Source organism: Piliocolobus tephrosceles, chromosome 4 (assembly GCF_002776525.5).
Source record: "Piliocolobus tephrosceles isolate RC106 chromosome 4, ASM277652v3, whole genome shotgun sequence".
Taxonomy (NCBI): Eukaryota; Metazoa; Chordata; class Mammalia; order Primates; family Cercopithecidae; genus Piliocolobus; species Piliocolobus tephrosceles.
The window spans coordinates 23,919,706-23,936,694 of NC_045437.1; the positions used below are offsets into that span (position 1 = coordinate 23,919,706).

Genomic DNA, 16,989 nt, shown 5'->3' on the forward strand with positions numbered 1-16,989 from the left:
GGCCCCACCTACATCCTGCTGATTAGTCCATTTTACAGAGAGCTGATTGGTCCATTTTACAGAGAGCTGATTGGTCCATTTTGACAGGGTGCTGATTGGTGCATTTACAATTCCTGAGCTAGACACAGAGTGCTGATTGGTGTATTTACAATCCTCTAGCTAGACATAAAAGTTCTCCAAGTCCTAACCAGATTAACTAGACACAGAGCACTAAATGGAGCATTTACAAACCTTGAGCTAGACACAGAGTACTGATTGGTGCATTTACAACCCTCTGGCTAGACATGAAAGTTCTCCAAGTCCCCACCAGACTCAGGAGCCCAGCTGGCTTCACCTAGTGGATTGGGTGCCAGGGCCATGGGTGGAGCTGCCCACCAGCCTGCACTGCTCCTCAGACCTTGGGTGGTTGATAGGACTGGGTGCTGCAGAGCACGGGGAGGTAGAATGCTGCACCCATCAGGGAGGCTCAAGCCGCCCAGGAACGCATTGCGGGGTGGGTAGAGAGGCTCAGGCATGGCGGGCTGCAGGTCCAGAGCCCTGCCCCATGGGGAGGTGGCTGAGGCCTGGCGAGAATTCAAGCCAGGGCGCGGGCAGTCTGGCAGTGCTGGGGAACCTGGCACACCCTCTGCAGCTGCTGGCCCAGGTGCTCAGCCGCTCACTGCCTAGGGTTAATAGTGCCAGCCGGCAGGCTGCTCCAAGTGCAGGACCCGCCAAGCCTGTGCCCACCCGTGAGCACCCACGTGCAGCCACAGTTCCCACGGGCGCCTCTCCCTCCACACCTCCCTGCAAGCAGAGGGAGCCAGCTCCCACAGTGCAGTGGTGAGCTCCCACAGCCCAGAGAGGGGCTCCCACAGTGCAGTGGTGGGCTGAAGGGCTCCTCAAGTGCGGCCAGAGTGGACACTTAGGCCGAAGAGGCCCCGAGAGCAAGGGCTGCTAGCACATTGTCACCTCTCAATGGTGTAAGACAATTAGTAATTCTCTGGTGATTCATATATTTTTTAAAAACTTAAAGAAAGAGAACAGCATGCATAACCCCTTCCTTTTAATTTGCCATGATTCAGTTTGACAAATTTTTTCCAGATTTTATCAAAGACAATGGTGAAAAAATGAGAGGATAAGATGAGACTAAAATATAAAAGTAAGAGATAAGAAATTATTTTTGTAGTTTCAACATAAAAGGTAGTTGCCTAGGGCTAGGTTGAAGGCGTTCAAATATATGTTCTCTATGCTCTGGCCAATCCTCTTCTGTGTTGAGTGTGTGCGTCTAATTTTGTTTTTTAACAAAACTTTTGTTTTTTTTTTTGTTTTGGTTTTGTTTTTTTCCCGAGATGGAGTCTTGTTCTGTTGCCCAGACTGGAGTGCAATGGCACAAATTCAGCTCATATTAACCTATGCTTCCTGGGTTCAAGTGGTTTTCTTGCCTCGGCCTCCCGAGTAGCTGAGATTACAGGCACCTGCCACCATACCTGACTGATTTTTTGTATGTTTAGTAGAGACGGGGTTTCACCATGCTGGCCAGACTGATCTGGATCTCCTGACCACGTGATCAGCCCACCTTGGTCTCCGAAAGTGCTGGGATTATAGGGGTGAGCCATCGTGCCAGCCCTTTTGTTTCCTTTTTGAAACAGAGTCTCACTTTGTCACTGAGGCTGTAGTGTACTGGCATGATCCTAGCTCACTGCAACCTCCGCCTCCCGGGTTTAAACGATTCTCCTGCTTCAGCCTCCTGAGTAGCTGGGACTACAGGCGCCTGCCACCACGCCCACCTAATTTTTGTATTTTTAGTGGCTTCTGCCAAAAGGTCCTGTATAAATCTAATGGCGGATGATTCTACTCTCAGGCTGGTTAAACCTTCTCACAAGCCATATTCAACCCAAAGGAAGAACTTATTTCTTTTTACCCAGAATAACTACTAAGAATAAATTATTTTCATAAACTTAATATTCTGGTTACTCTAATACTGTCATCTCTAATAAACTTATAAGATAAATTTGAAATATTTAAATGTGATAAATGTGTAACATATCCAATGTATCATGTACCATTCATAAGGCATTCAGTTCTTAAAATTATTTAAGACCACTATAAAAGCTATATGTTAATAAATTATAATAAACTAAGCAGAGCCTATATCACCATTGTCATATATGTTGTTCTATGCCTGTCGAGATGAATATCTATTATTCTATTTTTAATGAATATATTATCACAAGTGTGGGGAGTTTAAACATTAAGATATAAAACCTGACTTAAATCCACAAAGGAAAGAAAACATCATGAATTCTTTTTGCACTTTGAATTGCATGCTTAAGAGTAACACTCTTCTTAATAATTCAGTACATAAAAGTGTTTGGTAGATGTAAAAATTATGGTTAAATTTTAAGGAGTTTCTTTTTTTTTTTTTTAATTGCATGTATGTTCCCAGGTACAACAAGCACAAATTTAATCACCATCTCTACAGATGAGAAAAACCCATTGAAAATAAATAATACACACTGGCAAGATATGGGTTGAGAAAATGGCTAAAGGTTTTTTCCCTTTAAGAGCCTTGACCTCTTACTATTGCTAATAATGATCAACCACTGTGCATTTAACCTTCAGCATATTGCTCCATTAGTAAAAACATTTATGTAAAAGTTATTATCAATTTATTCAATTATATATTTACTTTTCTGGTTATATTTATATTATTGTAAGCTATAGAGCAAATAGTTTTAAAATACTGTGAAGACACTCTAGAATTTAAACAAATCACTGAATAATCCACAAGTATAACATCACTGGCTAGATATGTACAGGTTGAGTTCCTGACCTCTTGGTGGAATTTTTCTAGCACACGCACTCGAGAGTCATCAGCCAATCCCTTTCCAAAAGATGTGGCTAAACCTAAAAGACCGTTTCAAGGATCTGTCTGCTTCCTTGACCTAATTGCACTTACAATCTTCAGACTGTTTTGCTTTTGTGATGGCTACAAGTAACACTGAAATATTGAGGATGGTTAAGCGCTTGCAAGGAAAGGTATCTCAGTGGCATCCATTCAAATGCATTGTTTCACAGGGGATGTATCTTGAGAAAGGGCAGATGGTAGCATTTCCCAGAACATCTGTTACCCATCATTCTTTCACAGAGCAACCCAGATGCTGTTGACAACTTCTATGTAAATCATGCTGACAATTTGTTCGATGTCTTTCCTGCTGAGACTGAGGTTGTCCTGGTCATACCATTTATCAGATATAGGAGATACTGGCATCCCACAAGAACAGTTCCAACTGTGTTTTTGCCAGGGAACAATAGCAGCCATTAAATCAAAGGAACAATTTATCTACCTTGAAGTTATCTCCATATTACCTCAAGGATTTCCTACCTCACCTTTCCTAGTCTTATCTAAAGGTGTACATTAGATACTAAATGCTTTGCAAAATAGAAAAATGTTAAATTACCTCCTGATACTTGTCCTTAGCTTCTTTTATTATTATTTGTCAGAGGTAATCATCTCTTTGACCTTGCATTTTAAAATTACTTTCGTCTCAGGGAAATGACATATAAGAGTGAAATTATGCATGCATTGCTGTATAAATGTCAGAATTTTAGTTTGCAAATGCCTGCTATAAAATATTCACAGTACTGAAAGTTGATTTACAACCGATTTCAGCCCGTAATCGATTGTATTCTAATTTTGTACCTTATATCAGAGTGCATTTTTCACAATGTTGAAAAGAAAACAAAAATAAATAATTTCTTTAATTAACCTACCTATGAAAATGATAAACTAAAACCATTGGCATTTATTACATGAGTACAGTTTTTCTAAACAAACCTAATTAGACCGTAATACAGGTTATAGAGATGAAAAATGTATAATTAATTTTTTAAATACCTAAGCTTATGAAGGCATTATACATAAGCAGATCTTCCCGTTAAAAAACAATACATATAAAAGCATAAAAAATTTGTTAACTAACTTTAAGTACGAGTTTTGCACATCAAATATCCATTTAATTTGCATAGTAAATAAATTTTACTTTGGGATGTTGGTTAATCTGCATTTGATACTAACTGATTATGTCTCAATTTTTGTCACACAGTAACATGTTAACAGCACCGGGAAATATATGTTAGACTATAAAATATTGTAGATGTGCTATCTTTTAAAAATTATACATATGTATCTCTAATATAATAGATAGGTGTGCACACACAATTGCAACATAAAAACAGTAACTGTTAAATTGGCCTGCCACCTTAATAAAGTGGACTCTGAACATTAATAATAATTTTTACAGTATAAAATAATGTATAGATAATTCAATGTGGATTCTTTTTCAGACCACCAGCCTATTACATTAAAATTACTTTGGACTAATAGCAATGTTAAATCTCAATTTTATATAAGATGAGGCTCCTTGCCCCATAATTCAGAGATACCTTTTCTGTGTAAAATGTAATAGAAGTTTAATCAACTTATTGGGTGGTGGATTTTTCTTTATTGCTTTTCCTTTTTTTTTTTTTTTTTTTTTGAGATGGTCTTGCTCTCTCACCCGGACTGGAGTTTGCAGTTCCACAATCATGCCCCACTGCAGCCGTAGCCTCCTGGGTGCAAGTGATCCTCTCAACTCTGCCTCTTGAGTAGCTGGGACTATTAGTTCAAACCCCATCATTCGGACACTTTTTAAATTTTTTTTTTTGTAGAAACAGGGTCTCACTATGTTGCCCAGGTTGGTCTAAAACTCCTGGGCTCAAGTAATCTTCCTACCTCAAACTCCCAAAGTGCTGGAATTACAGGCATGAGACGCTGCACCTGGACCGAGGTTTTTTTTTTAAAAAAAGCTTTTGGCAATGAGTTGTAGGAGGAAAAGGGATTCATGTGTAATTTATGTTTTGTATGTATGTGAATTTGTGTTATACATATATATAACATCTGTAAATAATAGATATATAATATACTATCTGTCACTAACTAGACGTAAATGATGATGTGATAAGCAAACTTAAATTAAGCAAATCAGTACTTTCCATATTATTTAGTAATATACTTGTAACAATATTAATTTTCTAACAAAACATTCCAAATATTATGGTACCCAAACAAAGTATTTATGAAGCAACTTTTTATGTGTACTTATCATTTAGGTCAATTATTTAAGTTAATTGGATCATAGAGTTATAAAGGGCCAAGTCTGGGATATTCTTTTCATACTAGTCAGAGTCAATTAGCTTCAAAACAATAAAATCTATATGCACTATTGTAAATATATATATATATACACACACACATGTGTACACAATCACACACACTTTTTACACTATCGGATAAAATCAAATAGGTACAACAGAAACTAAGGGGAAGAAAATGTTTTGAGTAGCCAGATTTTTCCAAGTTAATCTATATTAAATATTTCATAAATTGTTTCTGTAGAAGAAAATCACATCATGCAAAATAACTTTGACCTGAAACTCTTAACCTCAGGTTCGTTTTTTTAAGACTGTGGCTCTGCCTGTTAAAATGCAAATCTCATCAGAGCCTTCTAGCTATTGGCAGAATTCATGATGTGGCAAATTAGGTGACCATACATTCTAGCTTGCCCCAGACATCTTAGTAATGGTTGTTTTCCTGCACAGTTAATAATGTGACATTCATTCTAAAATGTACAGGTTTGGACGATAAATTATACGGTCACACTACTTACTAACAACCCAAGTGTATCATGGTGCTGAAACAAATCTCAGTATCAATTCACATCTGAGAATCTTTTGAAACAGCTTGGTTTCTGATTTATAAATTACTTATATGCAATGTTTGGGTCAATTTCCCCACAAAGATTTCAATGACTTGCAGTGTACCTTTAAAAGGAATTACAGCAAAGTCTACTTAATATTAACGTTCATACTGTGATTCTGAAAGAAAACGGCAGTTGCCTCCTCACATACTGGCAAACAGCAAGTCTTACTATTTTTAGGACCATAGAAAGCATTACATAAAGGGAAGTCTGTTTGCAGTTGTAGCTGACAACTTGACTAGTCTCAAATAAAGAGAAAAAGACAATAGATGTGAAAATGTCTAAGTGCCATGTGTTCTTTGCTTCCTGTTTTGTCAGAAGCTTTCACTAGAAAAAATGCAATATTCCAGGAACCTGAGGAGGCTACTAATAGTTCCAAGCTGACCAACAAATGTGTTCTGCTATGAATAGCAAATCACCTCCTTAAAATTTGGTCAACTGCACTGACTTTGTGATAGCTGTATATGAGGACAATCTATCTTATTTCTTTAGATATAGAAATTAAACCTTTTAATTGATTATAAATGGTTGAAATCCTTTGAAAAGCACCCATGTCAATAATTAGCTCAATTCGCTATAAAAAGAGTATAGTCATCTTCATCAGTAACTTCTCTGTATCTGGCCCAATATTTAATCCATGGACATTAAGAGCACATGAAATTCACCTACATCACTTGTATTTCTAATGTGCTTCCTTTGAGTTAAAGTGTGTTTTGAATTACGAAAAAATGTATCTAGAGATAATATGTCTCTACATGACAGGGGCAGTAGATTAAATTGTTCTTATCAACCGGGCGCGGTGGCTCAAGCCTGTAATCCCAGCACTTTGGGAGGCCGAGACGGGCGGATCACGAGGTCAGGAAATCGAGACCATCCTGGCTAACACGGTGAAACCCCGTCTCTACTAAAAATAAAATACAAAAAACTAGTGGGGCGAGGCGGCGGGCGCCTGTAGTCCCAGCTACTCGGGAGGCTGAGGCAGGAGAATGGCGCGAACCCGGGAGGCGGAGCTTGCAGTGAGCCGAGATCCAGCCACTGCACTCCAGCCTGCGCGACAGAGCGAGACTCCGTCTCAAAAACAAAAACAAACAAACAAAAAAAATTGTTCTTATCATATATTGACTCCAGTCCAGGTAGTCAGAGTTTATGACATTTATCAAATTCTGGAATTCAACTTTTCCAGGGTCATTAATTTCAACATGATAAGAAAATGCACATCATCTCTTATTTTTGCTTAAAACCCAGTACATTATTAAATGACATGAATAAATAATAAAAATATAATACATAAACAAAATATACATAAATGTATGTGCAAAAACAAAGAAGAGAAAGTTTGGTTGATTAGAAACTGTGAAAAATTCTTCAAAGTTTAAATACAAAATGGGACAAAATAAATATCAAAATTATAGTTTGAGAGGCATGCAAAAGCGTGTCATAGAGTACTAACACAAAATGTTGCCCCATGCCAGGCAATATGAGAGCTTTTGACCTATGTAAGTGATAACACTTCATCAATGCTGACAGGCCAATTTGATCCAAACACTTAAAAAACAAACGTCTATATCTTTTCACTTAATTGGGTTATTTGAACCTTAAAGTATGATGAAAATTAACTTTTTCTTGGTATAATGTAGAAAGAGTTCTAAATATTAAATTTCTGATTTAAATTATCTTTAAGAGACTTGATTTGTTTACTAATGAAAAACTCAAATTTAATTATATATCCTTTCTAACTCTTTAGGTTATTTGCCTTTCTGTCAGCTCAAAATACATTATTGACTAAAGTAAAGAAGATAAATAACATCAATTTTCTTGAATGCCAGAGAGATGATCTCTACGATTGTACAAAAGTAATGCAAACCTCTTTCTCAGAATTTTGAATAAGCCTCCCAAATAGAGATCCACGTGTCCTATCATTCCTAGTTCTCTCAAAACTTGAATGAAATCACTTTAGCTACCTGACTTTACATTGGAAATCTTTTAATGTCTGTAGAGATTATACACCCAATAACTGACATATCAGCAACAGAAATCTAGATGTACAGGGATTTTCTTTAGTTTCGCCATATAAAGTGCTAACTAAGAGGATTGTTCCACTATGAGACACTGCTTTAGCACTTCCTGGGCAAATTACTTTTATGCCCAGACTTGTGAGTTAAATCTAGAGGGAAATGTTCTTACATTTTCAAACTAAGAAAGATGCTGTTAATGACTAAGTAGTTGGTATTTCCTAATCTATATGCATTATTGACATAAACATCCTAGAACAATTGAAGATGCTTCCCTTTCCAAGTATATTATTATTATTATTATTAATGATATGGAGTCTCACTCTGTTGCCCAGGCTGGAGTGCAATGGTGCTATCTTGGCTAACTGCAACTTCCGAATCCCAGGTTCAGGCAATTCTTCTACCTCAGCCTCCCGAGTAGCTGGGATTACAGGAACCCGCCCTCATGACTGGCTAATTTTGATATTTTTAGTAGAGACAGGGTTTTACCATGTTGACCACGCTGGTCTTGAACTCCTGACTTCAGGTGAGCTGCCCGCCTCAGCCTCCCAGAGTACTGGGATGGCAGGCATGAGCCACCACACCAGTCCCAAGTATATTATTTATATAAACAAAGTAAGTTTAGAGACAAAAAAATAATGAAGTCCTCTCTACATCTCAAGCAATATTCTATTACTCCTAAAAATGCTTCCTTCTCCAAGTATATTATTTATATAAATACAGTAAAGTTAGAGGCAAAACTGAGAGGTGAAGCCAGCTGGACGTCCTGGGCCAAGTGGGGAGTTGGACAACTTTTCGGTCTAGTTAGAGGATTGCAAATGTACCAATCAGCACTCTGCAAAAATACACCAATCAGTGCTCTGCGTCTAGCTAAAGGATTGTAAAATGCACCAATTAGCACTCTGTAAAAATGCACCAATCAGTGTTCTGTGTCTAGCTAAAGGATTATAAATGCACCAGTCAGAACTCTGTAAAATGGACCAATCAGCATTCTGTAAAATGGACCAATCAGTTCGCTGTAAAATGGACCAATCAGCAGGATGTGGATGTGGCCAAATAAGAGAATAAAAGCTGGCCGCCGGAGCCGGCAGCGGCAACCCGCTCGGGTCTCCTTCCACACTGTGGAAGCTTTGTTGTTTCACTCTTGTTCTTTCATTCTTCACAATAAATCTTGCAGGCTGCTCACTGTTTGGGTCCTCACTACCTTTATGAGCTGTACCACTCATGATGAGGGTCTGTGGCTTCATTCCTGAAGTCAGCAAAACCAAGAACCCACTGGAAGGAACCAATTCCAGACGCATTCTGACAATCCAGATTGGACTATCACCTATCGTCAAGCAGTGAGTATCATCGGACCCCTTTCACTTGCGATTCTGTCCTATTTTTCCTTAGAATTCGGGGGCTAAATACCAGGCACCTCTCAGTCAGTTAAAAGTAACTAGTGCGGCCGCCGGACTAAAGACATGGGTGTCAGGCTTTCTGAGAAAGAACTGACAACCCCTGACTCTTCGGATTTGGGAGCATTGGTTTGCTTGGAACCAGCTTCCACTTTTCCTATACTTCTGGGCTGAGCTGAGGGTTGACAGAGAGGAAAGCCATTCAGCTCTGGGGTCCTGACAACAAGTTGGTTGACCCTGTGGCCATGAGCAGAATTCTCAAAGTCATGTCACCCAAGTGAGACTCACTCATCTATCCTAGCTATCCTGACCCTTGCCTGCTGTGTCCTAACGCCTGTCAGACAAACTTCCTCCCTCCTCTCTTCTCCGAAGTTAGTCTTGCTTCTAAAAATCACTCCCTTTCTCTGGTGCTTTTCTAGTTTCTCCTATAAGAATGATTTCTAGTATAAACTTCAGGACTCTGTTACCTTCTTTAGGCACCCGGACTCACCAATCAGAAAGACATAATTTTTGCCCAAAGCCCCATTGTACAGGGGACTGTCTGGAATTTTAGGATCCTTCCTCAGACTAGCAGGCCGAACAGAAGCTATTCCTGAAGCTAGGATAGGGGGAGCTTCAGAAATGGTATATTTCCTATTCATATAAGTAAGGACAAAAGGCATCACTCTTCCAACCCTGGAGATCCCTTGCCTCCCTCAGGATATGGCCCTCCACTTCATTTTTGGGGCATAACATCTTCACAGAACAGGGGTAAGGTCCAAGTACTAACAGGAGAATGCTTAGGACTCTAACAGGTTTTCAAGAATGCTTCAGTAAGGATCACTAAATCCAACCTTCCTCAGTCCTCCTTGTGGTCTAGGAGGAAAACTAGTGTTTATGCTGCTGCGTGGGTGAGCATAACTATTCCAATCAGCAAGGTCCAGGGACCATTGTGGGTTCTTGGGCAAGAGGTATTTCTGCTGCTGCATCAGTAAACACAACTATTCCAATCAGCAGGGTCCAGGGACTGTTGCAGGTTCTTGGGCAAGAGGTGTTCTGCTGGTGCATCAGTGAGTGCAACTATCCCAATCAGCAGGGTTCAGGGACCATTGCGCATTGTTGGGCGGGGAGTAGAAACAAACCAAAACCGTGGGTGGTTTTGTCTTTCAGATAGGAAACACTCAGGTATCAACAGGCTTACCGTTGAAATGCATCCTAAGACATTGGGACCAATTTGACTGACAAACCCTGAAAAAGAGGCAGTTCACTTTTTACTGCACTATGGCCTGGCTTCAATATTCTCTTTCTGATGGGGACAAATGGCCACCTGAGGGAAGTATAAATTACAATACTATCCTGCAGATTGACCTTTTCTGTAAGAAGGAAGGCAAATGGAGTGAAATACCTTATGTCCAAGCTTTTTTTTCATTGAAAGAGAATACGCAACTATGCAAAGCTTGCAATTTACATCCCACTGGAGGACCTCTCAGCTTACGCCCATATCCTAGCCACCCTATAGCTACCCTTCCTATTAATGATAAGCCTCCTCTAATCTCCCCCACCCAGAAGGAAACAAGCAAAGAAATTGCCAAAGGACCACAAAAAGCCCTGGGCTATTGGTTATGTCCCCTTCAAGCTGTAGGGGGAGGGGAATTTGACTCAACCTGAGTACATGCCCCCTTCTCCCTCTGATTTAAAGCAGAGCAAGGTAGACCTGGGGAAGTTTTCAGTTGATCCTGATAGGTATATAGATGTCCTACAGGGTCTAGGACAAACCTTTGATCTCTCTTGGAGAGATGTCATACTATTGTTAGATCAAACCCTGGCCTTTAATGGAAAGAATGTGGCTTTAGCTACAGCCTGAGAGTTTGGAGATACCTTGTATCTTAATCAAGTAAATGATAGTATGACAGCAGAAGAAAATGACAAATTCCCTACTGGTCAGCAGGCCATCCCCACTGGGACCTTGACTCACATCATGGAGACTGAAGTTATAAACATCTGTTCACCTGTGTTCTAGAAGGACTAAGGAGAATTAGGAAAAAGCCCATAAAGTATTCAATGATGTCCACCATAACTCAGGGAAAGGAAGAAAATCCTTCAACCTTCCTCAAGCCACTACAGGAGGCCTTAAGAAAATATGCTCCTCTGTCACCTGACTCACTAGAGGGTCAATTGATTCTAAAAGATAAGTTTATTACCCAATCAGCTGCAGATATCTGAAGAAAGCTCCAAAAGTGAGCTCTGGACCCTGAATAAAATCTGGAGGCATTATTAAACCTGGAAACCTCCGTGTTCTATAATAGGGACCAAGAGGAACAGGCCCAAAAGGAAAAGCGAGATCAGAGAAAGGCTGCAGCCTTAGTCATGGCCCTCAGACAAATAAACCTTGGTGGTTCAGAGATGACAGAAAATGGAGCAGGCCCATCATCTGGTGGGGCTTGTTACCAGTGTAGTTTGGAAAGACACTTTAAAAAAGATTGTCCAGTGATAAATAAGCCACTCCCTCATCCATGTCCACTATACCAAGGCAATCACTGCAAGGCACATTGCCCCAGAGGCAAAGGTTCTCTGGGCCAGAAGCCCCCAAACAGATGATCCAACAACAGGACTGAAGATGCCCAGGGCAAGTGCCAGCTCATGTTGTCACCCTCAGTGAGCTGTTTAACCACTGAGGGCCAGGAAATTGACTTCCTCCTGGACACTGGCGCAGCCTTCTCAGTGTTAGTGTCCTGTCCTGGACGACTATCCTCAAGGTCCATTACTATCTGAGGAATTCTGGGACAGCCTGTAACCAGGTATTTCTCTCACTTCCTCATTTATAATTGGGAGACTTTGCTCTTTTCACAGGCTTTTCTTCTTATGTTTGAAAGGCCCACACCCTTATTAAGGAGGGATATATTAGCCAAAGCTGGAGCTATTCTCTACACAAATATGGGGAATAAGTTACCCATTTGTTGTCCCCTACTTGAGGGAGGACTCAGCCCTGAAGTCTGGGCATTGGAAGGACAATTTGGAAGGGCAAAAAAATGCTTGCCCAGTCCAAATCAGGCTAAAAGACCCCACCACTTTTCCTTATCAAAGGCAATATCCCTTAAGGCCTGAAGCTCATAAAGGATTACAGGATATTGTTAAACATTTAAAGGCTCAATGTTTAGTAAGGAAATGCAGCAGTCCCTGCAGCACCCCAGTTCTAGGAGTACAAAAACTGGTCAGTGGAGACTAGTGCAAGATCTTAGACTCATCGATGAGGTAGTAATTCCTCTATATCCAGTTGTACCCAATCCCTATACCTTGCTCTCTCAAATACCAGAAGAAGCAGAATGGTTCGCTGTTCTGGACCTCAAGGATGCCTTCTTCTGTCTTCCCCTGCACTCTGACTCCCAGTTTCTCTTTGCCTTTGAGGATTGCACAAACCACACGTCCCAAATTACGTGGACTGTCTTGCCCTAAGGGTTTAGGGATAGCCCTCATCTGTTTGGTCAGGCACTGGCCCAAGAGTTAGGCCAATTCTTAAGTCCAGGCACTCTGGTCCTTCAGTACGTGGATAATTTACTTTTGGCTACCAATTCGGAAACCTCATGCCAGCAGGCCACTCTAGATCTCTTGAACTTTCTGTCTAATCAAGGGTATAAGGCGTCTAGATCGAAGACCCAGCTTTGCCTATAGCAGGTCAAATGTCTAGGCCTAATCTTAGCCAGAGGGACCAGGGTCCTCAGCAAGGAACAAATATAGCCTATACTGGCTTATCGTCACACTAAGACATTAAAACAGCTCTGGGGCTTCCTTGGAATCACTGGCTTTTGCCGACTATGGATCCATGGATACAGTGAGATAGCCAGGCCCCTCTATACTGTAATCAAGGAGACCCAGAGAGCAAATACTCATCTAGTAGAATGGGAACCAGAGGCAGAAGCAGCCTTCAAAACCTTAAAGCAGGCCCTAGTACAAGCTCCACCTTTAAGCCTTTCCACAGGACAAAACTTCTCTTTATATACCACAGAGAGAGCAGGGATAGCTCTTGGAGTCCTTACTCAGACTTGTGGCCTCACTGTTTAAGGGTAGGTGTGGTGGTGGCCATCTTAGTGTCAGAGGCTATCAAAATAATACAAGGAAAGAATCTCACTCTCTGGACTACTCAGGACGTAAATGGCATACAAGCTGTCAAAGGACGTTTATGGCTATCAGACAACCGCCTACTTAGATACCAGGCACTACTCTTTGAGGGACCAGTGCTTCAAATAAGTATATGCATGGCCCTCAACCCTGCCACTTTTCTCCCAGAGGATGTGGAACCAATCGAGCATGACTGCCAACAAATTATAGTCCAGACTTACGCTGCCAGAGATATCTCTTAAAAGTCCCCTTAGCTAATCCTGACCTTAACCCATATACCGATGGAAGTTCATTTGTGGAGAACGGCATATGAAGGGCAGGTTATGCCATGGTTAGTGATATAACCATACTTGAAAGTAAGCCTCTTCCCCCAGGGACCTGTGCCCAGTTAGCAGAACTAGTGGCACTTACCTGAGCCTTAGAACTGGAAAAGAAAAAAGAATAAAATAGTCCCAGCTACTCGTGAGGCTGAGACAGGAGAATGGCGGGAACCCGGGAGGCGGAGCTTGCAGTGAGCTGAGATCCGGCCACTGCGCTCCAGCCTGGGCGGCAGAGCAAGACTCCGTCTCAAAAAAAAAAAGCAAGTATGCTTCTCTAACCCTATATGCCCATGCTGCAATATGTACAGAAAGGGAGTTCCTAACCTCTGGGGATATCCTCATTAAATATCACAAGGAGTTATTGCATGCAATGGAAAAACTCAAGGAGGTGGCAGTCTTACACTGCTGAAGCCATCAAAAAGGGAGGGAGAGGGGAGAACAGCAGCATAAGCAGCTGGCAGAGGCAGGGAAAGACCAGCAGAAAGGAAAGAGAAAGAGACAGAAAGAGAGAAAGAAAGAGAAAGAGAGACAAAGTCAAATACTGAAGGAAAGAGAGAAAGAGACAGAAAGTCAGAGAAAGAGGAAGAAACAGAGACAAAGAGGAGACAGAAAGAGGAAGAGATAGAGACAGAAAGTCAAAGAGAGGAAGAGACAAAGAGGGAGTCAGAAAGAGAGACAAAGAAGAAGAGAAATAAAGAGAGATGAAAGTAGTAAAGAAAAAAATAGTGTACCCTATTCCTTTTAAGGCCAGGGTAAATTTAAAACCTATGATTGATAATTGAAGGTCTTCTCTGTAACCCTGTAACACTCCAAAACTACCTTGTTGTCAGTGTAAACAAGGGCGTAGCCCAAAAGCAGTGAGGGCACTGACTACCCGTAGCCTTGCTATCAAAAATCCTTAACCCCACAGGTTTCCTAACAGGGGATCTAAATCTTAACTAATTACCATACAAAGGTCCAACCAGATCTAGGAGAAACTCCTTTAAGGACAGGAGGATAGATGGTTCCTCCCAGGCGATTAAGGGAAAAAGACCCAATGAGTATTCAGTAAGTGATAAGGGAAATCTTGTAGAAGCACCCACCTGGAACAAACAACTCCGAATGCACCACCTTTAAGAGCTGTAACACTCACTGCAAAAGTCTGTGGTTTCATGCCTGAAGTCAGCCAGACCACAGACCCACCAGAAAGAAGAAACTCCAGACACATCTGAACATCTGAAAGAACAAACTCCGGACACTAAGAACTATAATGCTCGGCAGGGCGCGGTGGCTCAAGCCTGTAATCCCAGCACTTTGGGAGGCCGAGAGGGGCGGATCACGAGGTCAGGAGATGGAGACCATCCTGGCTAATACGGTGAAACCCCGTCTCTAATAGAAAATACAAAAAAAAAAACTAGCCAGGCGACCAGGCTGGCGCCTGTAGTCCCAGCTACTCGGGAGGCTGAGACAGGAGAATGGCGTGAACCCGGGAGGCGGAGCTTGCAGTGAGCTGAGATCCCGCCGCTGCGCTCCAGCCTGGGCGCGGAGCAAGACTCCGTCTCAAAAAAAAAAAAAAAAAAGAAAGAAAAAGAAATATAATGCTCACCATGAGGGTCCGCAGCTTCATTTCTGCAGTCACCTAGACCGAGAACCCACTGGAAGGAACCAGTTCTGGACACAAAATAATAATGAATCCCTCTCTACATCTTAAGCAATATTTTATTACCCAAAAAACTTATAAATTCTCTATCTTAATCTTCTCCTTCTATATTTTATGAAAACAGATATTGAACCCAATTTCATTACTATAATATTAGTTTCTTATTTATTTTACCTGCATTCATATATTAATTCAATCGTTCATTCATTCAGCAAATATTTAAATAAAGACCCAAGAGTTAGTAGGCAATTTTAAAGAAAAATGAAGGCCTAGGTTACATTGTTCTATTATTGGTCTTTGTTAACAGAAATAATTTGTAGATAGACAATTTCAGATATGACTAATTCATCTTCTCTTTATATCAGTTTAAAAATTTGTGTAGGAAAAATTGTGTCTTCAGTGGTCATGTCACAATCTAAAACATTTTAAAGAGGGCTATGTTTTGTTTATGGGATCTTTCTTCACGTAAGTACAGTAATTAAGGCTTTTAAAAGACTACATTAGTGTACAAACATCATAGAAAAAGGAAAATGTATCCCACATACTAATTATGTGCTTTTATTATTGTGAAACAAAAATCAACACAACAAACAGTTTTTCCAGGAGTCTAACAAGTATGGAATAGAATACCTTAACATTGGTTTTAATTAGGTAAACATTTTCTTAGCCAGATATATTAGTTTCCAAGGATTGCCATTAACAGTCACAAATTAGGATGCTTAAAGAAAAATACGTTGTCTCACAATTCTGCAGCCTAAAAGTCTGAAATCAAGGTTTCAGCAGGGTCATGTTGCCCTCAAATCTGTGGGGGAATTCTTTGTCATTTTTAAAGCTGGTGATGCTTTGTCAACAATCTTTGATGTTCCATGGCTTGCAGCTACATGGCTCTAATCTCTGCTTTGGTCATCACATGGCATTCTTCCAGTGTATCTCTGTTTTCAAATGTCTTCTTATAAGAACATCAGTCACATTGCATAAGAAGTTCTCATCTTCATTTGACTAATTACATATTCCCTGACCCTATTAACAAGGTCAAATTCTGATATTGGGGGCTTGGGACTTTTCAACATATATTTTTGGAGGAGCCGTTATTTGATCTATAAGAGTCTACCCTCTGACCCCCCAAAATTTTATTTCTTTTCCACATGCAAAATACATTTATTCCATCCCCACACCCTCAAAAATCTTAACCCACTCCACCATCATTTCTAACTCCAAAATATGTTTTAAATCATGCAACTCAGTTATGGTAGAGACTTGAGGCATGATTCATCAGAGACAAATTTTCTCTCCATCTATAAGCCTGCTAATTCAGACAGAAAGTTGTCTATTTCCAGAATAAAATGGTGTAACTATCTTTTGGTTATGGACAATGACCCCACTTCCTACTCCCTGAGCCAGTGCATTCTGTCCCCATGGTGGCAGTGGCAGTCCCAATGCCCTCTGAAATACCCTGAGGGTTTTTCTTCCCTTTTTTGTTTTAACAATAAGACACGTTTGCAGGGAATTGCTGTCAGCTCACAACCTGCCTCTAGAATCCCAGATGTCCAACAGCCTTAATTCACTTCTTTCCCATCTCTGTACCCTTCAGATCAAGCTGGCAGTCTTTCTGCTGAGATGATTAATTGACTCCATAAATCACTTAATATTTTTAGCAAAGAGTTGTACAGCTGCACCCTTGGTGTTCTCTCTAGGGCACAGTTTCTCATTTCTTGCAATACGCATAGGCTGAGAATTGTTTAAATCTTC

General features: G+C 40.6%; 1 protein-coding gene across 1 annotated transcript in view; it reads left to right on the top strand.

Annotated features, from left to right (window-relative positions):
* The first annotated feature begins 544 nt into the window (after positions 1-544).
* Positions 545-16,989, top strand: part of LOC111546718 — a 76,184-nt gene continuing 59,739 nt past the window's right edge. Inside the window, exon 1 of the mRNA XM_026456553.1 lies at positions 545-819. Coding sequence (XP_026312338.1) covers positions 545-819 — 275 coding nt within the window. The remainder of the gene's footprint in view (positions 820-16,989) is intronic.